The 25,830-nt window shown below is 42.1% G+C and overlaps 1 protein-coding gene across 3 annotated transcripts in view; it reads left to right on the top strand.

Annotated features, from left to right (window-relative positions):
* The window catches only part of sema5a (sema domain, seven thrombospondin repeats (type 1 and type 1-like), transmembrane domain (TM) and short cytoplasmic domain, (semaphorin) 5A), a 107,105-nt gene that overhangs the window by 63,545 nt on the left and 17,730 nt on the right, over window positions 1-25,830 (top strand). For all 3 annotated transcript variants that reach the window (XR_004212848.1, XM_031850374.1, XM_031850375.1), the window contains exons 11-16: window positions 2,965-3,172; window positions 4,803-4,920; window positions 7,885-8,066; window positions 8,777-8,920; window positions 12,441-12,588; window positions 21,719-21,944. Coding sequence is in view for 2 of the 3 variants with exons in the window: in XM_031850374.1 (XP_031706234.1) it covers window positions 2,965-3,172; window positions 4,803-4,920; window positions 7,885-8,066; window positions 8,777-8,920; window positions 12,441-12,588; window positions 21,719-21,944 (1,026 nt within the window). In the remaining variant the exon portion in view is untranslated. The remainder of the gene's footprint in view (window positions 1-2,964; window positions 3,173-4,802; window positions 4,921-7,884; window positions 8,067-8,776; window positions 8,921-12,440; window positions 12,589-21,718; window positions 21,945-25,830) is intronic.

Raw genomic sequence — 25,830 nt, 5'->3', positions numbered from 1 at the left:
TCGCGTTGTCATCGGGGGGTGGAGCGGCGGTGGGGGTGGGGGGGCTGATGTCATATACTTCAGGACACCAATCAAGATCGGTGGATGTGAGTGGAGCAGTGAGAGTTTCTGCTCCTCGCTCGCGGAGCTGTTCATACCCACCTATCCCCCCGTTGAAAGCCGCTCCAGGCCTCTCCGCTCGATAACGCTCCGCGCTCAACTCCGATTTCACCCCGCTCCACTCAAATTGCTCACCGCTCGCTTCTCAGCTTCCTTTTGAAATTACTTTATGAACTCCATTGTCGAGGTTGCAACAGCCGATTTCTGTCAGAAAATAGTGTGGGTGCGCCGATGCATTCTGGGTCAGGCACGGGCATGCTTCGGGCTCATGGTGTGAGTGGTAGGTGCCGGAGCGGTACAGAGACAAAATGTGACGCTCCAACTTCTAAGAAAATCTGCTCTGTGCTCCTAACGGTTGTGCTCCCCGCTTGTTCGTGCTCCACTCACATGCTCTGATCAGGATTCAAACCTACACAATCTTGAAGCAGCAAATTAGCATAGATTAGCATTTCAGGAGAGTTAAACTCTTAATAAGTAATATCTAACACAGCTTTGTAAATTGAAGCCTGAATTCTTACTTATATTGTCATGAATATTTATTGTTTTTTATAGAATACTTTTTTTTATAATCTAAAATACGCTTAATCTAAGCCGTTTGAAGTTCAGGCATTGGAAATAAGAAAAACCTGTAAGAATAATGAAATCAATAGATCTGTTCTTCTGAGGAGGCTTCAAAGCTTTGTCTTCTGACCCAAGTTTGATCACGTATTCCTTCCATATGTCCTTCATATGCACTGACAGAACACGTGCACGTCACATCGCACATCACTCCCATGCAATCCCTCAGTAAGATATCGAAACAGCCAACAGCCATGTGACAAAAGAAAACAGACGGTTAATTAATAACACACACATACAGCTCTCACTTTACCCTTACTCGTTTTCCCTGTCTAAACTGCATGGCACAGCCTGCTTATCAGTAGACTGTTTGATCACGCCAGTGTGACAATATGTGATGTTAGACTTGGCAAAGTGCTAAAAACAGTATCAGCTAGACGCCAGATACACACCCGTGTTTAGTGTCTGTATTATGATATAACACACAATATGGATTATATTCTGGTGTACTGAACAGAATTTGAACGTAGCGACCCACTTCACTGTGCTAATATACCATAGCTCCCCTGGGAAATGTCAACATGATCTTCCTGTTGTTAGTCAGTGTTATTTTAGGATATCACACATGCAAGCACACACTCTCACACACACACACACACACAACCTGTTCCAGATCACTGGCTCTTTGCTTGGCATCTCCCTCAAAAACTCCCCTCTCATTGTTTTCCTGGTGCCGTGATCAATGTAGCGTCGGACCAGAGCTGCCCACACTGCAAGTTCCCCAGACACTAACCAGACGCTAATGAAAACATCTGAAACCCTGCCAAGGCCATTGGGTAGCGCACATACTGTACCTAATCACATGCTATTATTAACGCTTAAAAGCACCCTGCTCATTGGGGCCATTGTGGAAAACCTAATAGCTCCAACTGTGGGTCCAAAGATGTCAAGGTGTAGGGTTATTTTATTCAAACAATTGGCTTGCAGCAAATTTACCCTTCCTCATTATTCAACCCTCATTAGTAATTTCAGCCCTGCGGCAACATTTTCTCTTGCAGTTAACATGAACAGATTTCAAATAAATCCAAAAGATTTTCTTGAAGTTCCTGGTTTCTAACCAATTTTGTGAAACTCTACGTTGGTGAAGGTACCTGCCTTGGGAGAAAAAAATAATTATTACTTACTCATTAGGTATCACTCATTTAAAAAAAGTAATTACATCAACACATGAAGGATTCGAAAGGGGGACATTATAAGATAAGAAGAGACTTATTTTGTTGCAGAAGCACAAAGACAGAAAGGTACAAATTAATTGAGAAAAACATATAGAATAAATGTTGTATATACAGTATAATTGTATGTAAGTATTTAGTGAGCATCAACATAGCTTATCCTTAGCCACCGTTGGCACACAGCTCTTCAGAAGTCCCGTCCTCTCAGTGAAGCTTCAGGACTCTCACACTGTCCAAATGTGGCTTACCAGCAGCTAACATTATCAGGCTAGCTAAGAAGCTAGCACTCCCGGACCGGAGACCAAACTGATATCCACCCTCCATTAAATTAGCAAACAGGTAAAATCTCCAATTGTCAAAATAGTAATACTTGAAATGGTAATCACATTACTTTAACGCGTCACCAAGTAATGTGTTCCCGTCCTACACTGCTTCGGGCAATACTTAACTTTCACATTCCTGACTTTGAAACGATGTATTAGCAATTCACCCTTATTTCCTTGGCATTACTGTGCAACTAATTACTTTTTCTTCACCCAGCGAATTGCATGTATAAGAGAGTATGTTGGTTTTTGCTTTCCCAAAAGAAATTGCCCCCAACTTCGTCTCACAGGGCCTACCTTACATAAAATAAGGGTCAGGACGCATTCGCAATGGCATGGGTTTCCACACTTTTCTCTCTCAGAACTACAAGGTGGTTTCTTCCCCTGGAATATCCCTTCAAAGAAAAGCCAGAGATCATATATTCATGTGCCATACATTACCAGTTCCCTGGTTGCATATACAGCACTGCATTTTGACGGCATAATCAAGCTTGACAAGCCAGCCACCACCAGTCTTTTTGACAGTCTTATTTCAGAACTTCTGTTCGGATGATTGTTGTGTGGTTCACACTGAGTTCACATTGGCTTGTCTGCAGTTTTGCTCATCTGAGATATATTTTTTGTTGTTTTTCTCATATCAAACTCTCTGCTCTTGTTACCCTCCTTTTCTCTCTACTACTCTTGACCAGATCAACAACCGCCTTCCTCTTTGTGACCAAATTCTCTCTCTTCCTCCCCTCTTTCTCTTCCAGATTACGGTACTATCAGGAAAGTTCTTTCCCCTCTCAATCAGTCCACGGGGAGCTGCCTGTTGGAAGAGATCGAGTTGTTCCCGCCCAGGAAGAGACAGCCGATCCGCAGCCTGCTGATCCTGCACAGCCGCAGTGAGCTTTATGTGGGTGTAAGAGACCAGGTCATCAAGATCCCACTTAAGAGATGCAGCTACCACAAGAGCAGAGAGTGAGTACATGCACAAACCAGCACCTTTAATCTCAATGGAAACTGTCAAAAATGTGCAAATTTGTACACAACAAAGTTGTGTACAAATTCCATAAGATGCTCTTTATCTTAGAGGGCCAGGCCTGTGTGTTGGTCGGGGGCCTTTGCTGATATTTAAAACCCTGTAAATCAGCTTTTGTCTGAGCCACTTGAGGTGCCCACGGCTGCCCTCCATCCATCCATCTTTCCCTCGTCGTCATCGAACCATGCGTTTTCTGCCTCGCGTACACAGTTCTCTTGTCGCTGTGTGTGTGTGTTTAGCAGATACATTGACTTTCTGTCTGTCTGCAAGACGCTCCGCCAAGGCATAAATATCAGCGAACAAAAACCCGAGACAGAGGCTGGGGTGTCGAGACTCACCACGAGATTGGGATCCCATCCATCATCGCACGCAGAAAAGGAATCACACCTGCATTCCTTATCTCTCGCGCAATGAGCTGTTATTGGAATGCACAGAAGGGTTAGGCTTCATATTACAGCTGTGGCACTTCATTATCTTTTTCCTTTTATTCCTTTTTAAGAAAGTGGGAGAGAGTTAAAGAGAGTCCGAAAACAAACAAAGCGGACAAAATAAATTAAACCGTTCACACAGACTGGCAGCTACAACACTGGGGGAGTTACTCGCTTCGTCACTGATAGGTCTTTGAGGTTTACCTGCTTGTGTGCTGTGTGGCTCACTGAAGGGTGGTGTACAATCTGCAAGGCCTGTAAGGCCCCCTGAAAGACAAGTATTATCTTGTGCTTTCTCCCTTTCATTTTTTGCTGCTGTCGTCACCCCTGATATCCTTGTCGGTGAAGATATATAATGTTCTGCTTTTCGTTAGTCACCCAGACGCTATGTCAGCCACCTTGTGTGTTCGCTAGAGTGTGTGCCGGCAAGCTGTTTGCCTTTCTGCATTTTCAGAAGGATGGATGCATATGATCTTGTGCCTCGTGTTTGTGTCTGCGCTCAGCTCATTGTTATGAAACCCACAGACAACTTTAGTTACATATCACTAGGGGCATGTCGGGCTCCGTCGATGCTTGTGGCTCAGAGATATGTCATTGTGCCGTCACCGCAGACTCGTATTTGCATGAAAAGAGTAACATCAGGCTTTTTATTGCACTCCGTAAACCACCTGAAGCAGATGCGGCAAAGACAGAACCCACTATCTTTGCTACGGTATCCTCGCAGTGAATCTTTGTTGAGCTGATAAGGCATTTGAGTCAGAAATGTATGTGTGTGTATGCGGGCTCGAAACTATAATCCTGGTGCTTGGCTGCAGATTACCTGAGAAATCAGTCAGCACATTGTGTTAAGACATGATTTTAGGACGCTGATCCAATGTAAGCATTGTAGAGAATTGCAAGACGCTTATTACAATTTTTCTCCTGCCTTGCTTATCTCTCTCCTCTTCTCTGTCACTTGAGGAGCTTCTCTCCTCCCTCTCTTTTATGTTCATTTGCTTTGTGCTCATCTCTTTTTCTACACCTCTTCTCCTCCTCTCTTTTGCCACTCTCTTCATGGTGTCCTGTCACAATACAGAGCTATCTCTTTTCACATGACTGGTTAATAAAAGCCCATTAAAAGTGAACTTTATTGTCCTTCCAGAGCCTGCGTCGGAGCCAGGGACCCATACTGTGGTTGGGACCTGTTGTTGAAGAAATGCACCACGCTGGAGGAAAGCGTCAGGATGAGCCAATGGGAGCAGAGCATCACGAAATGTCCTGTGAGTGTCCCTGAGCTGCTGCCTGACCTGTACTCATTGTAGTTCACTTTGCTGTCTCTACTTTGAAACTTTAAAGTTGGTAGAATACTCAATTATCCTAACTCTGCCTTCATGGTCGCTCTCCCCTCCACATGAATTTAACACTCGCATTCATCATTGTTCCTCTCCTTTGAAAGCTGCAGCCTGCTCTGTATTCTTTCCATGCGCTCACTTAGAAGCAACATCCCCTAAAACCAGCCTGAGAAACATATCTTCGCTGAAGAAAGGCATCTTGGGACTGAACAACTTGACTTTAGGGGAGCGACGTGTACCCCGGGAGTGATCCAGAGTGCTGCCTCAATCACTCACCTCTGACTGCTTGTTCATTAGCAAAACAACTCTTCCTTTTATTTTTACACGCACCAAATTTTGGAGCGGTATGAGGGGGCCGGCAGCTCTGCTCCTTTTCCGACATTTTCAAGCCAGTCACAGCGGAGAGTGCTGTGTGCCTACATGCCCTTTTATGTGGCTTCATGTTCAGAAGAATATTTTGGCAGTCAAGCCACTGAGCAGCACCCAGTGGCATCTGTCAGCAGAGCTCCGGCAGAAACACTGCATTCTCATATGCATTCAGATATATAAATGAACACACACAATTGTACATGCATATGTGGATACACAGACACACATATTCTAATTTTGCAAAGTCACAACTGGTTGCAGCTGAAAGAAAAATTCTTATGTCAGAGGCTCCCTCAGCCAATCAGAGTATTTCTGTAGTCATTACTACATCAAACACAGTCATACTTTCATGTAAGCAATTTCAATTTGAAACTAGTCAGCCTATAGTACACATTTTATAGTGATAGTTAAACATCTCGCCTAAAGTTAGATGAGGCAGATACCACTTGCATGTCTGTATGATGACTTATGAAGCTGGAGCAAGGAGACAGTAGCTTAGCTTAGCATAAAGACTGGAAACAGGGGGGAAACACCTCTATCCAAAGATTAAGACATCTGTGTACCAGCACTTATAAAGCTCACTTAATAGCAGCTTCCTGGTAAATGCTCTTCCCATAAAACATCATTCTTACGACCACAGTTTTTGTACGGAGTAAATGGACCATATATTAAGCAATGCGTTAACTGAGCTCCAGAGGTGCTGGTAGATGTTTCTTCATGCTAAGCTAACTTGTCTCTAAACTATTACTTTAAATGCAGGCTTTGATTAAAGATAATGTCAATGTTTCCAGCAGCAGTGTAGCCACCAATCCTTTAGTTCTGATGTATTTTCATGCAGCCACATACCACTACCCACAATAGTAATGGAATATGTATTTACCCACTTAAACCTTGGTCTAAGCAGATCCAATCCATTTAGAGTGAACATGAATTAACTTTGGCGGTAATCACTTTGTATTCTGACAGAGATAAATGGCTTTTACAATAGGGCTCGTGAAGCCGGACCAGAATGGGAAAATTGTCTGCTTGCGTCATTTCGATGCCAAGACGTGAAAACTGAAAAATAAGAAGTTTCCTTTCATCACAGTTGGTGTTTCACTCCCTATGAGTCCATTAACAGTTTTGAAAACAGCTAAACTGGCTGAATGTCTGCTCTGTTACTTTCTCCTGCAAAGTGGAAGTGTTGAGCTGGAGGCCAGTCAAGGTTTTTCACACACACACACACACACACACACACGTAGTGTAGGCAGAGACAGGAGATATGCTTTACCAACTTATTCACAAACGCCATCTGGCATCACAGATTCACGTCTATATGGAAACAAGCAGAAATTAGTTTCTCTGTAGTTTTCGGGAAGGTACAAGTCTTACTCGCTTTTCTGTATGTTTCCACTCAAGTAAAATGGAAATGTCTACTCAATAAATGTTTTGTTCAAGGAACCCACTAAAAGCAATTTTAACCAAGCCCCACTCTAAAAAATGATGTTACAGTATTATTTAGAATAAGAAAGAGACAACTGTTATAATTTCAGCCTGGGAAAAATAAATTACTTTTACTCTTATAAGCTGCATAAAACATAAGTGCTTTTTTGTCATCCTTCAGAATTGATCTGTCATCCTGTTTCGGGCACCCTTTAATTTCTGTTTTCCCATTTTGATGAAATGTTCTTTTCACACCAGTAGAAATATTTATCTATCTGTTTAATTATTTTTAGAGGCAAATAGGACATAGATACAGACACACGTGTCATAATATTTATAGTCTCGGCTGTAAATTATTAGTAAAAGATGTTGGATGTCTTTTTCTAGGCAGCCCATTGATGCAAATGTTGTCTGTCTTAGCCAAGCATCCCCCATATAGGCACACGGCAGAGTACAATTACCAAAGAAGAGCGCAGGGCAGACGTTATTTCTGCTTCTGCCAAAGCAGTTGATGATCACGCTCTCTTTTCTTCCTGTATGAAATTGTTCTTTGCATTTGTAAATCACCCTGAAATGTAGCAGCGACATGGCTCATATCATCTGCAGCTCTGAATCTCTCACCGGTACGTTTTTTTGTATTTAGCTCGTGTGCCCTGGACATCACTCGTAATTCATAGCTCCTGTAATATCTGAGCCTTCCTGTTTCATTCTGTTTTGCTTCAGATATCTATTAATGCTGCCACGTTTATTTCCCCGTATTTCTTTCCTTTGAATCTGGCCATTCACAGCTTTCATTTGCCTTTCTGAATCTCTCTTTGGAATATCATCGTATCCTGAGACAATTTTCATACAGCTTCCTCGTGTTTTCAGCACATTTTCTCCATATGACTGCACAATTTTAGATGTGCTGTAGTTGATGTCATGCAGTTATTTTTGCATCTATTTGAGGAAAATGGATTTCTGTTTCCATCTACACCAGCCGTGGGCTGCTGCGTCTCCCAGAGCAATACATTCCTGAGAGTTTCATTCTAATGCAATGACCAGTTTCTGAGAAAAGCCATTACTATCAACTATTTTATTTGTGTCCCCTTTTCATCACAGATCCGTAATGTGACGGTTGATGGAGGCTTTGGCGCCTGGTTAGGCTGGTCCACATGTAGTCATAATGATGGAGGCAGCGCGGGGTCCTGCCTGTGTCGGACACGAGCCTGCGATAACCCCGCCCCTCAGTGTGGAGGCCAGCATTGCTATGGCATCAGTGTAGAGGTCGCAAACTGCTCCAGGTACGTTCTTCGTTGATACACATCTGTAAATCCTCCTCCTTTTTCTCAACACACTCTATGAATATCAATGTACCTATTTATATAATACAGAGGATGATTGCGAGCTAAGGGGATAGGTGTAAAAAATGTTAATTCATTAGCTGCATCCACACATCCACTCCATCTGAGTGGGTGTGCGAATACAAGACGTTTGACTCCGTTTTTTCGCATCTGTCTCAATGTACTTACACAGAAGTAGAAATCACAACTAACAAGACAACAAAGCTTGACAAATAAAGGTAAAGGATAGACAGGACTGTTTGTATTTGAGCCGTACACAGTAAGTTGTTCCATGTTGCAGTAATATGGGAGTTGATCGGATGTTCTGATTTTCAACACTTTCAGAGTTGAATTTACTGAGAGGCTGCTGTGCGTCAAACACACCCTTGCATGAAAGACACAATGTGTTTGTTGTTGATGACGGAAGCACCTTAGGATCATATTCATTATCAATCAATTAATCTTCAAGTCTTCATTTATTTCTAAAAAGTAGTTACAAGAGCCCAAATTAAATACTTATATTATCTGACTGAATTTACAGTGTAACAGAAACAGAAAAATACACCTATATGAAAGCCGTAACACAGAATTGCTTGCTGTTTGTGTTCTTCCTGCTACCATCACCGCTCCATCAGTAGCTTGGACTGATGTTGCTCTGTGTGTCTCTATAGAAATGGAGCGTGGACTCCCTGGACCTCCTGGTCTCCCTGCAGCACGAGCTGCGGCATCGGCTTCCAGGTCCGTCAACGCTCCTGCAGTAACCCGACCCCTCGCCACGGCGGACGAGTATGTGTGGGCCAGAACCGTGAGGAGAGGTATAACACATGCACACACAGGTCTATACATTCATTCACACGTACTAATTAAAGCAAATAAATGCTGTACATGCGTGTTTGTATTTCTGTGCATGTTGTAAAGAAAGAAAGCTATTAGCCATCAGTTAGGAAGCCATGCCTTCCACTGTGACTTTTCTTTCTCAATTCTGTCGAGCTTTCAGACAGCCAATTAAGGAATGAGTGGGATGGGCTTGTGCTTGGGTAATTATCTGGCTTTCACACACAGGCCGAGTCTACGTTTTGAAGCTTTGGAGGCTTTGCAGTAGAAATAATCGCCTTTTTATAGATGTGTTTGTGTGGTTTCTAAGCAACCTTCTAGGCCTGAAAAAAAAATCTCTTTTTCCGGGAGAAAGAATGTGAAGAAGCATAAAGAGCTACACAAAGCAGCCCAGGTAGATCAGGTCAAGATATGCATATTCTTAAAGTTAAAGTTTTGTTCGTCTCTCAATTTCTTCTGGCATCTCAAACTTTATTTCATCAGAAAGTGACTGAGGAAAGCTGTGACAGCTTCCATGGTGTTTTAAAATTAGACGACAGTGGCTATATTACATTTTTTCAATTCCATCTTAATAGACACTGGTGTTTCTTAATAAGCTGAGGCATTCCACTTCTATATACTGTACCTATATATGACGCCTCTGCGTCACCAAGCAAGACATCCTGCTGATGTTCTTCATCCAACTCCTGCAGTTAACCAGCGCTGCAAATAAATACAGTTCAGAGAGTACAGGAAAGCAAAAAGTAGAAATTAATTGTTACTGAGTGTTGCCACGGTAACAGAAAAAGCATTCTGATGGACGTGTAATTGGATATGGCCTTAAAAAAGGATGAACCTTATATTACATCATTTTTTTTTTTTTTTTTTGCTCCTTTCTTTGCACTTTTTCATTTCTGACCTCCCACTTTTCTTTTTCCATCTCACTGATGCTCTTTGTGGAGCAGTCCTTTTCTCAAGGACTGCTCCGCCAGAGGCTCTGAGGGAAATAAATCGAGTAACCGGCACATCCCTGTTACTCACAAACCACACCAGAAAAACGCTGGCTGGCACTAAAGACCACGGGAAGCCAGAAGCAGGTTTTGCCACCCCCTCCCTTTCATTCTCCGAGCTTTAATCTCCTTTGTTTCATCTCCCCTTCCTGCTCTCAGTACTTGCTCTGTTCAGCTCTTTAAAACACCGTAGGCCAGTTAGGGGCCAGCTGTGAGGGCTGGACAGGGATCTCTGTGAGGGAGGAGTGAGAGGAGAGGAGTCTTTGTGTGTTTTAGTGTGTGTGTGTTTGTGTGTCACTGAGAGACAGAGGGATCAAGAAAATGTGTTAACAGATGAATTATGCTGTGTCAGTTTAAGTCTGCCTGAGGAATAGGTAGGGGTGCAAGAAATGGTTTGTGTGTGTTCAATATGAGCATATACCGGTGTATCAGGCATGTATATCAACAGTGCTTGCAGAAAACGAGGACATCTTCTCATTAAATGTTCAACCCGTGTAATGGTGTCCAAAAAACTTCCACCACATCTGTTGTTTATCGTTGCCCATGTGTGAAATAGCTCTTCTGTACAAGCTTTAATCCGCATGGCATGAAAAAGGACTGGCACTTTATCAGCTTTTGAGTACCGAACGATTCTTTTAATGCTGTGAAAGACTTTTATTTGATGGGGCACGGGCCCCCCCTTTCAGAGGTGTTGGGCTTCTCCAATAAGCTCACTTTGTTCTTCCCATGTTGCCTTGAGTACCCTGTTCGGATTATTGCGCAAGACTTATGTTCAAACATGCATGCATATGGTGTGAGCTCATAAGTACACATGTTTACAAAAAAAAAAACTAAACCTCTTCTCTCACCTCTTCTTTTTTTTTTTAGCCAACAGGCTTCCAATAAGTTTGGCCCTGATTGTTTGCAGCAGGCAGAGCCTTTAAAAATAAGGCAAATGTTCTGAAACCGGCCATGCACGGCAGCGCTATGGGCTTAAATCTGGCTGGTTAATGCCTGCATTTATGAACCGTCTGTTGGTATTTCCCTCAGCACACACGGACATCGTCCACACTGCTTACTCAGCCTACAGCGAGCAATTAGAAGCGTTTTAGTCCGATCAGCTGTGTGTTTTAGAGTTAAGGGAAAAGGGGGAGATGGACCAAAGCTATGACTTGTCTGAAATGATTAACGTGTGTATGATGATGATGATGATAAAGATGATTTTGAAGCTGTAAAACTGCTTGATCACAGCAGTTTTTCATTGTGCTGTGGTGCAGTAGGGGTATTTCGGGTGTGTGTGTGTGTGTGTGTGTGTGTGTGTGTGTGTGTGTGCTTGTGCGTCTTTCTCCTTCTCCCAGGCTTTTACAAGATTGTAATCCCCACTCTTCCTGACTTCTCCACACTCCTCTTTCCCCACTGTATCATCCCACTACAAGCGTGCAGATTAGTAAAGTGGAGAAAGAACACACTGCTCTGAGGATCTTTACAACCAAAAGTATACAGAATGTAGCTTTTGATTTACCATGAACAATAGCAGAGTGTTTGGGAATAGTACAATAGAAATACCCAGCCTGAGCCTCTGGAGGAAGGATATAAAGTTAAAGCTAGCACAAGAAGACTTGGTTTTCCTCAAAAGGCACCCGTGTGCCAAAACACAGCAAAATAGCAATAAAAGCAATTTTATAGTATTTGTTAAAGTTATAAAATAAATGATATGGCTCTAATAAGGCTGGCAATTATCTGTCATTATTGTATAATGAGGACTGAGTAATTAAGTATTTTAGATTTTGCTGTAATCCTGTTTTGTAAAAACAATGTAATTAGAGATGATGCATACATCTTCGTGGCTTTTTTAGTCGACTGTATCATGAATTATGCAGAATGTAAATGCACGTTCATTGAGATCTGAGATGGAATTTTATATGTACTTTTATGCAACACTTGCCATTACACCATGCACAGAAATATACCACAGACCCGTCTCTGGTGGCATGATTCAATCAGATGTTCTAGTTCTCAGTGCACCGTGTTCTCTCTGCTCCATGGCCACATCAAAGCTTATATATTGGGTTGGTTTGAGTTTTTCTTTCTTCTTCTTTTCAGTGAAGTTTACATGCCTATTCAAACATCCCTGCCTGTGCAATGAACTCTTTGTAGCTATTTTGATTCAATTCAGGGGCAAGGTTTCAAAAGTGTGGCGACGTCTCCAGTGCCCTTCACTTATAATTTTAGTGCCCTGTCGGATAAATTTGCTTTTCCATTTTCCACAGACCACTCAAATGACACAGTCATACAGTACATTAGCCAGTTTTATGTACCCAGTATAAGTGAAGCTCTGTTGTCAAAGTTTGCTCACTACCTCATATATCCCCTGTCATGTAAATCAGGTAACTACAATACACAATCCAGTAACTGAATTAAAGATGCACTAATCTTTATTTTAACTTTCCAATGTATCAAAAAGAGTTCCCGATTCATCTCATTGAACGAAGTTATGTGCTGATCCCACGTGGTCGTTCCTCTCGCCTCCCAGGTACTGTAATGAACACCTGCCCTGCCCACCGCACGTCTACTGGTCGGCCTGGTCGGCATGGGAACGCTGCACCGTGCCCTGTGGTGGAGGCGTCCAGTCACGACGCAGAACCTGTGAGAACGGCAACGACTGTCCCGGGTGTGGCCAGGTATGTCACACAAAACAATAAGCTCTCACATGCACTGTCTTTAAATCCGTCGTTGTCTCTTGTCTATTCATTGTTGAGGAACTCAGACGAAACCATTTGTCAGTGGTGATGAAATTGGAACATCTTACACGACCAAATCCCCCGGCTATATTTATACAGTGGCAGCAGCCATCAGATTTATTACCAAGGCATATTTAATACCACACAGTCAGTAATCACTCCGCATATGAATAGGCTTATTTTCTGCCACAAAGCTTTCTCCAAAGCACGGATGATGCAAGGAAGTGGTGAAATATGAGTGTTCCCCCTTGTTGACAGAATTATGTGAATTATGCTTGTGTTATTTCTGGTGCTATTTTCACACACACACACACGCACACAAACGCATTCCCTCATCCACAGTCCTGGTGAAAACAAGCGGTAATGGCCATGATAGCTGTAGCTCCTCCTGTCCCTCTTGCAAATGGCTTGTTCTTCTTTACCGTTTTGGTATAAAAAAAATTGGTTTTGGATGGTTAAAGGAAAATGTCTGATCCTGGTTTAGAATTAAGATTAACATCTGGATTGCGCTCATTCACTCTGTGAAATTAAAAGGATGAAAGATGATTTTTTTTTTTTATCTGCAAAATGCTAAAAAAGCATTCAGCAACCACATCACATTCAGACAAAAAAAAACATCCAGCGATCGCACCCTCAAGAGCATATAGTATTTGATAACTACCCATGACACATTAGTAGCTGCAGAAAACCCAAATGAAAAGACTGACTGTCATTTCAGATTGACCCTTTATCTTCACAGTGGCATCCTGGGAATGCAGTAGCGATCCTAGAGTAACTCAGTCCAGAAAAGGAAACTGATGAAGTGCACGAGGAGATCTCTGTGCCTCGTCGCTGCTGTCACCAAAAGGGAAAGCCTGTCTTTGTCTGTCTGTAGTTGTGAGTATTTCTGATGTGTGAAGATGAGCTCAGGCTCACTCAGCAGGAGATATTTGAAGTAGTTTTTAGTGGTGTCGAGGGGAGAGGAGAGTTTCATACTGATTACAGACAAGTTACATTCACTTACTTTCACCTTTTTGTTTTGTTTTGTTACCTCGTCGACTCCCTGTCTTCAGGCATTGCAAAATGGACTTAATTGGGGCGCCTCACCACCGGAGTTGTAATTATGCAGATTACAGAGACACTTTCTCTTTTGCTAGGAGAACTTTATTTGGACAGCTTGGCTAACTTGTATTATAGCTGCACATTTACTCAGATCAAAGAAACACTTGCTACCTTTCATTTACAACTGTGATAAGAGTCTTAAATGGCACAGCTGTCGATGTTTAACAATCGCTTCAATGCACTTTAAACCCCGAAGAAGTAAAAGCTCAAGTGTTCAAGACAGGAAACAGTTTTTGAAGCGACATGCACCTTTCCAGCAAAGTTGGATTTGTAAATTTGCATTTAGCACTTGAAGATCAAGTAGGAGGGAATACATTCTTTTGATTTCTTCAAGGACCGCCCCCCAAAAGAAGTGGAAAGTGTGATGGAGATTTCTTTTTTTTTATGCGCCATCTGTCGGTGTTCTCTTCCCCCGGACAGATCCATGTTTAATTAAACAGAAGGAGACCACACACACATAATCACTCACACACACATACATACACACAGGTTGCAGCTTCTGTCATCACAGCTACTTTTTTTTAGACCGACCCCCTACTGAGACCTGAAAAGATGAACACTGTGTTTTTTCGTGGACGTTGTAGCGCAAAGGTACGTGTGTGCATTAATGTTTAGCTGTCAGGATTGATATCGCCGCAGCAGCCACCTGTGATCAGCTCCTGGCGTTTGCCAGACATTAATCGACAGCGATGAGCTAACATCTGCTTGGTGTTTTACAAGGATCTCATGCAGAGACTTTGTAAGAAACACAAACTTTTGTAACTTATTTCTGAAAAGCATCAAAGATGGACTGAAGTTGGTGATAACAATCTGGTCAACACTCCCAACATGTTGTAAGTGAGTTGCTGAGAAAAAAAAAAAAATCTATTCAGTTGTTACTTTTTTTTGTTTCTCTATTGATCCCTGAAGCAAAACCGTCTGTGCTTACACCCTCTCCACAGGGAGCTCTCAGTGCACAGTCACACACAGAGTAGCTCAAGTGAAGAAAGTAGGGATTCAGGTCAAGGACACTTTCGTTGAAACAAAAGTGTTTATACTCACTATGCAACGCTGAAATCCTAAAAACAAAATGTTGCTCCATGCATGATTAAAAGAGCAAGCTCTCGAGCTGCTTCATTTCCATGAAACCTGCCGCAAGTTTGCCCTGCGTGTCATTGACTTAAGCCTCAGCAGTCTTATCATCGTGGAAGTATTTAGTCCTGAGGGTGCCTTATTTTGCTGATGCAAAAGGCCACCTGACTGCAACTTCATCAGTCTGAGCCCTCCTCCATGCAGCGCTGCTCCGTCTCTCTCTCGTTTCACTGTATCTGCATTACAGGTTTGTATCCCCATAGGAGCAAGCTAAATCTGGGCTGGAAATAAACAAGCAAGGCTCTGGTGGCCCAGCAGCGAAGTACTGTACCACGAGTGCTGTGCCCCATCTTCTCCTGAAAACTCAACAAAAAACAACAAAATAAAAAACAACATTTTAGTTGATAAACTGTATTGCAAGGCTCACTAATAGGCAGACTGGGTTCCGGACCCAGACACTGTTGTATCTGGACCCTGGACCTAAAACCGATAGATAATTGAGAATTATTCAATTTTGACGGATAGCTTCTATTTTCACCAGCGCAGCTTTTCCAGCCTTTACGGCACTCGTTCAGCGGTCCAGGAAACACAACAACCAATTACATGAGTTGTAAATCACATCACGTGATGCTGCTCAGCCAATCAAATATGCGTATTCTGATAAACTTCCTGACTCAAGTGAGATTTACACACACGGGGGAGACGGGGAGAGAGGCCGAGTAGTCGGAGAATAATAAGTGAGTCAGAAGTTATTTCACACGGCGTTCTCCAAAAAGAGAAAAGTGGACAGAGAGATCGGAGCCTTTAACCATGAATAGACAGACTCTTATATGTTCATTCTTCCCACGTCAGTTCAAAACTAGTATGTCTCATATGTTCAGAGGCTGTGACGATTATTAAAAGCAGCAATATGAAGCGCCACCACGAGACAAAGCACAACTCTTTTGAGCAGACGTACCCACTAACATCCGAAATGAAAATAAAATAAACAATCTAAGAGCCCAATATGATCAGAAACCTAATTTATTTCACTGCCCAACAATGATGTTAACAGAGAGGGAATAGAGCTGAAACAAGAGGTTTCAATAACCACAGATAAAGTCCCTGCACACAGTTGTCTCTTACTAGAAGATGACAATATAATATCGTAACTTTTTTGGTTGACATCACTTCACCCTGAATGAAGTGAATTTAAAGCTGCAGGGAAAAGGCAATTCAGTTAAAAGTTATTTATTTTAAGTCACATTTTTCAAAAGCTTAAATGCATCCCTTATTTTACTGTAAAATAGAGAAGAACATTTATTTGTTAATATCATATGTATTATTTAAAATTCATCCAGTTCAATATGAAAACTGACAATAAATATTTTTTAGATATTATTCAATTGAACGTTCTTCATTTGATTTGACAGTCAGTTGTTGACATTAATACAACTGTAGGCTACTTTAATATACATGGGACTAAATCAGTTAGACATTATTGTGATGTTCTGGACCTTTGCGTGAGCGAATTCTCTCGAAATAGACCTCGTTGAATTTGAATTGAATAGCCCTGCTGCATTGTTTCATATGAACCCTTTTGATGATGATCACACCACGTGAGGCTGACTGAGTAGTTGATAAGAAAAGGAATCATTATTCAAGAGCATCAATGAGAAAAAAAAGAAAGAAAGATGTCCATTTACTTTTGTTGTTGCTGCTGTTCCAGTGTCACCAGTGGATATCTGGGTCAAGACTTCCTTTTTATTGCGATTGCACAACTTGAGGTACGAGTTGGAGTTTAGAGAAAAAACGAGTATGAACGGGTTATTTCACAAGTAGTTTACAAGCTAATTTTAACCCCCCCCAAAAAAAAATCTTAGTAATCATCAGACAACATTCCAAGATTGGATTTCCACCAGTGCGTCCCTCCTCATTTGCTCTCCACGAGAACTGTTAACCACCAAAGCCTGTTTGAACATGATCGGTCAATAGATCGCAGACTACAAACGGACACCAGAACATTTCCGATACCAAAATATTGTCCCTTTCCCTGCAGATTCAACTGCAAAATCTGTTGATATGGTATTAAGTTGAACTCTGTCCTCACAGTATTGGCGCTAGCGCTTGAAAGTGCAACACATAAATCAGTTGCTGATTCATCGATATAGTGCGATGTGACATTCACATCGCTCACATACTTAATTTAATAGTATTAGAGGAAAGAAGAGCTGCTTCAGGGGTATTCACCGTGGTATTTCCTACTTTATACAGTAAAAGTACATCAAATATCTCTCACATCCAAGGATCAAAAAGCACCATTATTCTCAGCTGAACAGCACATTTTGACTCTGCCTCTCAGAGTTATATAAATCAAATGAGGGCCATGCAGAACTGCCGATGCACAGAGCTGCTTAATGACACCAAGAGCTGTTCTATTTACCTGCCAGTCGTGCAGCCAGACTGCAAAATGAAAGTTAAGTACCCAGTGTTTGTGTAGGCACTGGCAGAATGACGTGTGAACACACTCGTGTGTTTTTGTATTGTTCAGTTTTAGTCATTGTGTGTGTGTGTGTGTGTGTGTGTGTGTGTGTGTGTGCATGCGTGCGTGTGTGGGTGCACTGGTGTGTAGCCAGGAGACCTGCTCCTGGCCGACAGCAAGCTTCATTATGGAATCAGACTGGTGGGGAGACGGAGAGCGAGAGAGAAGTCAGAGTTTGACAAAGTGTGCTTTGGTCGGCGCTGCTAATTGAAGCGATGTCTCATGGAGACTTGAGGAACATTAGGCCTCCATTTCTGTGGACTCGACCGCACTAGATAAAGATGTAGGCACTTGAGAGGATTAGTCACTTTCAAATCTCACATCTGGACCATTCACTTAAATGTTAGGGTACAAATGTGTATATGTAGGCTTACGCCAACACACATACTCTCAGTCCAATAAGATGTATAATGAGCATAATGATGCTCGGAGGCTGGAGAGGCACGATTCCGTATTATTCACCTCCTACCGCTGGTCAGACATAAACAGAGAGCCTTTTATACCTATACACACCTACACACACTCTATTCTCTCCACACATACACATGCAGAAGTAAACATATACAATGTATTTCACCCTCCACTCCACATCCATACATTTTCCAATAAAAATAAGGAGAGGCTGAGGGCTTATACTTCCACAGCACTCAGACACTATTATGACGCACACACTCTATCTCGCTCCATTTCTTTTTTGCCCTTCTTCTTCCTCAATTTGTATCCCCCTAGCCTATAACACCTAACAACAATAAGCAGAAAGGTCTGCGGATGGAGACAGAATGAGATAGGAGCTGCCTGAATCCATAACTCAGCCGTGCATAAAGTTATAAACGTGCACGCGTATCACACACACACACACACACGCACACAAATCAGTGCCAAAGTGCAAGTAAAGTCAAACTTTCATTCTATAGTCAACTTGACACATTCATACACAGTCCTGCAGATATACACACACACACACACGCACACACACGCACACACAAACAGCCCAACCACCACTTCCGTACTGACCAACCAGGCAGCTTGTTTGTGTGAGGCAGTAAAATGCTATCAGGCGTCCTCCTACCCAGCTCTCCTGGGCTCCGGCTAGAAACACATTACAGCGCTGCCCGTCTGTGAGCAGCTGCCTGTTAAAGGTGTTGCACAGTATAAAATCGCTGCTCTCCATTTGCCCACAATGCATATCACTGCTTTTGGCGGGGGGGGGGGGGCACAGATATGAGTAGAAATCAGCGGACTAATTTAATCCAATTTTGTGTTCCACATGCCACTTGTTACATTCGACTGCTTTCCGCCATGTTTTCACTTTCGGTTAATTTCCCTAAAAATTGGACTGTGAGTGTGGCTGAAGAGTACAGGAAATGTTTCCTGTTTTTTTGTTGTTTTCTTGTAGTTTTATTCCTTTGTTTTATAAGCTCACGATATCAAATGGAAAGACTGCGATGAAACATTTAAATAGCTCATTTTTGATCAGCTTTTTTTTTTTTCCCTAACAGTGAATCAAAGTTGAATTCCAGTGTAGCGCCTTTGTTTTGTTCAGAGGCACATTTCCCTAGCCAACACGTAATATATGCCTAAGATGACCTATTCACTGCTCTGGCTCAGTAAATGTCATTTTAATGGAGTTATTTTATTAGCTTGTGGGTGTATGTGTGTGTTGGCTTTATGGGTTTCCATGGGCAGGGCTATGCTGATGTTTATTTCACATCCTCGGGTCCATTTTTAATGCATTATTCAAAACGCGTTATAAAAATTGCCACTAAAAAAACCAAAGGGACTGTTTTTGTTTTTGTTATTATTCCAGATTTTGTATTCACGTGCACACTCACATGGCTCTTTTATTGCAGGAAAAGACAATAAGCTGTCCGCTGTCCTTCAGCATTTGTTATTGGATGAAATAGTCCACAGCAGGGATCTTCAATGTTTTTTTTATATCATGGACACTCAGATTGTACCGCTGTGACATTGGGGACCGCCATCTTCTTCATGGCATTATGTCATATTCTCACCATCCTAGTTTATTAGCTTTGTTACCAACCTACTACTACTACTACGAATACTATTACTACTTCTTCTTCTTCTTCTCCTTCATCTTCTCATTATTATCATTGTTCAACTTTTCTAAATAAAACTCGGCCGAACGGGCCACTACTTTCATCAAACACGAAGCCTTAAGCAAATGCCTATTCCCTTCCACATATATAAGTAAGTAAGGTGTAATACCTGACATGTTGAACGTTATTATATATATATATATATATATATATATATATATATATATATATATATTATATTACATTATTATATTATATTTTATATAAAAAAAATTGTGAATTGGGACTCCACATTTGAAAACTCAGGGTCTACTTTGACAATATATGTATTCAAAGTTGCAGCACATGAATTGTTTGTCCTCCCAAGCAGCCACAGAGCTTTGTGTTCAATCAGTGCGACTCTATCTTTGTAACATAAACACTGACCACCTTGCTGTAAACTGCGTATACTTTAGCTGTACTTGATGTGGACACCTTCTGAGATCTTGAATGAGGTTTAGCTTTAAACCCACTAATTATCTCCTTAGTCCTCTGCATCGACACTAATCCTCAGAGAGTGCAGGAAGAAACGCTTACCAGACAAGCCTCATTAAATATTTACTGTGTTTGGCCACCATCAACAACTCACACAACAAACACCGACATATCGTTTGCCTTTTTCCCCTCATTCATGCCACGTGTTGCATTTTTTTTGCGCCGTAGGCAGCGGCGAGACGCTGAGGTCGACTCTTTTTTTTTTTTTTGCTTCCTTTTTGTTATTGGCTGATAATCACAGTGGGCTGGTCTGTGATGCGTGATGATGTTAAGTATTAATGTCTGGAGATGATTACTGCGCTAGATGGAGAGAGGCAGGAAGTGCGGTGGAGGTGACACCCTCATTCATCACGGGGCCTGAACAGAATCTAAATCCTTCCTGTGTTTTTAACCTTGGTACCCCGGGGAAGAGAGGCGGGGGGGGGGGGGGGAGCGACGGAGAGGAGGAGACAGAAACGAGGGTGGATAGGGAGAGACAGGGAGAGATGAAGCAGAGGCACAGAGGGAAAAAGAAACAAGGAGAGAGAGAAAGAGAGCTGACACAAAAGCAGGTTATGAACAGTGTGTGTAGAAGAGGGTGAAGGAAATATAAAGATAGATAGATGGATGGAAAGTGAGACCAAGGGAGAGCATTAAAGAGGAGGCGAGATGGTGAAAGATAGCCCTGCATACTGTATAATGTATAGTGGTCCTCTCCTCCGCTGACCTGTCAGCCGGTCGGTCCTATGTGACAGGCTGACGGATTGCAGAAAGGAACTCTTATCTTATTTTGTCAAGGTCTGGCAGTCACTCAAGGCCTATTCAGCATAAATAAACAAGCAGTGAGGAAAGGAAAATGGCAGCCATCTCACCTTCACTTCTGTCCTTTCATCCTCTCCAGACGTATCACTACCTCCACCCCCTTATTTATTTAGTTGGGCACTAAAGGGGTCTGAACTGCCTATTACCCACCTATTATTATCCTGTATCGTATCATCAAATATAGCACCACAGAAGAAGAAAAGTTTTTTTTTAACCACTAGTCCAAATAAAATTTGGTTGAGAGAAGTAGAGGCAAGATATATACTTATGGTACTCCTGAATGAGACTCACATATCATACTGTTGGTGCGTCAGTGTTGCGTTTTTCATTTTTATTGCCCGGCTCTCAAAGCCAGATGCAGAGGGGGGGGAAAGAGTTGCCATTATTGCCTTCATTTTGCTCCTTCTCTATCACCCCTCCTCCTCTTTACCCCTCCTCTCCTCCATCCTTTCCCGTTGGTTATGAATTAACTTGATGAATGACCTTTTATGCCTGGCATGTTTGCCTCTTGCCATGTTCAGCAAGTGGCCTAAAGAGAATGTATCTTTAGTACGTCCATGCAGGCAGAATGACAGGTGTGTTGGAGCCAGACAAACATTGCTCGGTTGGTTTGTGAGGGGTATTTTGGGGGATGAGCCGTACTGGATCTGGCAGCATACAGTAAACCAGCCAGAACTGGAATCAAGAGGCTTTTAAGGATGAATGATGATGAAAGCTTTGAAATGGCTGTTTATTTCCTCATAAAAAAAAGCTGTTTAATTTCATATTAGTCACTGCTGAGAATTTCAAAAGCCATTGTCCTGTCCATTATTATGCTTGGGTAATACACCACATATTTCTGTCTGAGCTTGTCATGTTTAATTATTGCTTTAATGATTTGCGATTATCTCTTCCTGCGCGGAACGTGTCATATTCACCTGCCTGTAAACGTGCTTGCCATGAAATAAGTCTGTGTTAAATGCAGCTTAATGTTTTCCGTCTGCAGGAGTACCAGTCATGCAACACCCTGCCATGTCCCGACCTAAAGAAGACCACTCCCTGGACTCCCTGGACGCCTGTCAACATCTCGGACAACGGCGGGCACTATGAGCAGCGTTTCCGCTACACTTGCAAAGCTCGCATCCCAGATCCCGGCCTGCTGGAAGTGGGCAGGCAGAGGATCGAGATGCGCTACTGCTCCAGCGACGGCTCCACCGGCTGCTCCACTGACGGTAAGTGCAGGAGGAGAGTGGAGGAGACAGATGGTCTCTCTCCAGCTATTTCAGCCTCTGGATATTTCTGTTATGTCACTCCAACTGGCTTTCTGTGTCTCTGCAGGCTAGTTATTGGCCTAGTCGCCCAAAGCCATTTCTTCTTTCTGTCTGTGTCGGTTGTTCATTTGATCTTTCTTTCCTCTTCAAACTTTCCCCCTCGCTGTCCTGCAAAAGTCGAACAAGCGCTATCTTAATCAGCTCGCGTGTTTAGCGTCCTGTCTTCCTCGACTTTATCAGAGTATCAAAGCGTCAGACGTGTTAATTAACTTCCAGTCCACAAAACCGATCAGCAGTTTACGAGTAATTTTAGCTCTCTTTCACACTCATACACACACAGAAACAAACACACACCAATGCATTCACATAGTTCAATTATAATCCTACGAAGAAGCACAAACACATACTATTTATCCATCATCCCATCTATTCCCTTCTGGCTGTGTGTGCACCACACAGTCTCAGTCAGCCACACCCCGAGTGAATTAAACGCTGTAAACGTTTGTACAAGCAGGCTGCTAATTGACAACTTGTTTATGTTGTCAAGTGGAAGGATCCATATTAGAGGGGAGAGAGGCGGGCTGGCATCACACCACAGCAAAGAGGCTTCAGATGCATCAGTTAAAGTTTGTTTATAGCGCTTTGCCTCAGAGGGAAAAGCTGATTTTTTTTTTTTGAAGGCATAAGAATTAGTACTTAGCTACCATGTGCCGGCCTCCCATAACTTTGACTTCTTCCATGTCTCTGGGTGGTCTGCCGCTACACCACTCTCATGCCACATGCTGCGGTAATCACAGAGGATAGCCCTGACGTACAATATCAGTGGGGTTTCCTCTCTTTTGATCTGTCTCTTCTTCCTCATTTCTGATTATTAATCACTGTCTTTCCTCCAGCGCTGTCGCTGGTACAAGTTGTTCTCTTCACACTTAGAAGCCAACGCTTACATGTGTCTGAAGGGTTTTAAATGAGCGCTGGCAGGAACAGAGAATACCTGACTGCAGCCTCAAAGCCGTAAGAGGACTGACAGCCACACATCCAAGACGTTACAAGTGAACAAATATTTGAGCTTTAATAGGTCTCTTAGTGGGACGAAGTAACAGACACAATGTGTTTCATTAGAGGTTGTCACCAGAGGCCTGACATCAGATTAGCTTTAGTGTTAATTACACCAATTTAAAAGGCATAGGCGGAAGGTTCAGCAGTCGCTGTTGGCTGTGAGTCAGGCTGTGTTGTAGGATGTAAGCAGCCTATAGGCAACAGCAGGCAGATGGGGATGTATGAGCTGCACAGTACGAGTGTCAAATCCTGTCAACAACCGGAATACAAACATAGCTCTTGTTTTTACGACTCTGCCATCAGGAAACATGGGAGACACTGTTAACTCCGCTTATTCAGGTGCAAATCATATACCAGCAGTGCTGCAGGCTATTCAATTATTTATTTTTTTGCAGAGGAGGATATAATTTGTCTGTTAATAGATACAAACTTCATTTTACACTAAGATTAACAACAGCAGTGATTATAGTAATGTTGCTATTGCACTTCATATTCCACCAACATATTGGCATTTTATCTCAATAACATTCCTGCAGCAATATTGCAAAAGCGCATGGCCTTGAGAATAAAAAAGTGATTTTTGTATGAACTCTAAAATGTATTCACTTTTTGTAAATGTTCAGTCAAACAAAATTCTTTTCAACATTAAAACGGGTTCACCCAAAGTCACGGTTCTTCTTTTAATTAAATGTTCAACTGTGTAAGTCTGAGGGGAAGAAAACTTCAACGTAGAATAATGAATCAATGTCAGATTCCTTCGTTTCGATTCGAGCTCCACACAGAACCTGGTCTTTTCCTGCCAGAGCCGTCATAAAACGATGTAAGCCGTGGAGGGCGAGTTACTTGTATTCAATTAGTCATTGCATATTACTTCTTGAAAAGTAAATACATTACTTTACAACACTCAAAAGTAATTAATTACACTACTCATTGATTTCATTACTCAGCCCAGCTTCGTGACGTGTGCCTGTAAACAGCTCTAAGTCCTCTACACCCAGACACCCTCTACATTCTGTATTTAACATGTGTAGATAAAGAAAGAAAGACATTATGGGTTTAACCCCTGTGACTGATCACATGAGCACTCCAAAGAAGTCCCGTCCTCAACTATAGACTGACAAACTGAATTTCGGTAAAGACAACTTTTAAGTTGTTACTGTAGCTGCCAGTAGCTCCTCACATGACGCCGATTGGTCCGAGTTCTGGCTTACCGGACATTACTTGAAGCTGAATCTGAATAACTGAATCTCGTTATTGTAAAAATCATGTGTTTCCGCCAACACTATATGAATGTATTATATGCATGTGTATGTGCATTCTCAGGTCATAACAAAATGTAATAAATCAGCGATGTAAAATATGTGTGAAGATTGTATATGCAAAAAGAAGACTTTTTACCAAACATCTTAAGCAAACGAGTAGAGACTTTACACTCTCCCTACAGACAGCGATGTCCTTTTTGTTTTGAAGCCGATGCATGAACTTTAAAAGACTATTTCGCTGTCTCGCCATCGCACTGATGTTGCTCCCCCGCTACTCAATAAAAAGCCCCCTCTGCCATGTTGTCTTAAATCTTCTTCATCGCTCCCTGCTCAGGCAGAATGTCACCATGTTCTGTAGCTTGGAGCATCAAAGCTATCAGATATACCTGACATTTGACGAATCCGATTGTATTCGGAGACACGGTGCATGTTATTGACAAACACCTGGAAGTTTCATCTGTGAAGCAGAGATATGGGGAATTAATCCCCCTGTCAATGGAGAGGATAAATCGATGTTTGAGATATGTTCGCAACTTTCTCGATCTCCACCCAGTGTCTCTTTTCCTTTGTGTCTCAATGTCTCCCGTATTAAGATCTCTATCTGTCTTTATTATGAGAGATAAATTATGAATATGGGGTTCAACCAAGCATTTAAAGCTTTTATATAACATACTGACTTGTTTCATATCAGTGATCATAGCTTAATGATAGCGATGAGTTAATTACTTGGGATCTGTAGTGATTTAAAGACCTCTCTTGTCTTGCACACCCAGTGATTAGTCTTACAGCATTTGGAGCCAATTTTCCTTTTTATCACTTTTTAAATGCCTGAATGAAAACAACAACATTTGATCATTTATATTATTGCCAAATCCAGGCAATTTATAAAACATGGCTTTTCTTTTTCTGCCCATTTTGTGCCTCTTCTCTTCACTAAACAACACAGTATTAATAAGCAGAATTTGTATTATTAGGTGGCTTAGACAAGACAGTTGCATTTTTCTCTCATTCTCCATCTTGCACACTGCCCTAATGAAGTTTGTTTCTCTATTAGATTGCTCAAAAGACCTGTGCAGAATAAATGTTAATAGGGCAGTGCCCGTTCCGGATGTGAGGCTGCTTTCGGAGCATGTGGCTGTTTGGAGCGGGCCGACTGCTTATCCCTGGAAAGTGCTGCTCAGAGCGTTTTAAGAACCGATCATTGCTGGTTGACTCCATCGAACAATGGAGTGAAGAAGAGTTTGGCTGTAAAGTTAGTATATCCATCATCCAGCCGCAAAAGTGAACTGCAGTTAATGAGCCGCGGCCCTCTAAAAACCAGCTGTGGACGACATGCTCAACTCAGTCAAGGCTTTATTTATTAGATTGTTAATATTGAACGTGTCGAAATTGCACCAAATTCGACACTCGTGTCCTTGTATCCTCAGCAATACAGGCGGCAAGTGTGAAGTAGATCAGTTTATGAGATATGCAAAGGACACACATATATATATCCACACAGACAGACAGGAATTCCTTGCTTTATAGTA

The sequence above is a fragment of the Anarrhichthys ocellatus genome, unplaced genomic scaffold, assembly GCF_004355925.1.
Source record: "Anarrhichthys ocellatus isolate YVR2014 unplaced genomic scaffold, GSC_Weel_1.0 scaffold10, whole genome shotgun sequence".
Lineage (NCBI taxonomy): Eukaryota > Metazoa > Chordata > Actinopteri > Perciformes > Anarhichadidae > Anarrhichthys > Anarrhichthys ocellatus.
Note: the sequence above shows the minus strand (reverse complement) of the source record. Positions and strands in the feature narration are given on the sequence as shown.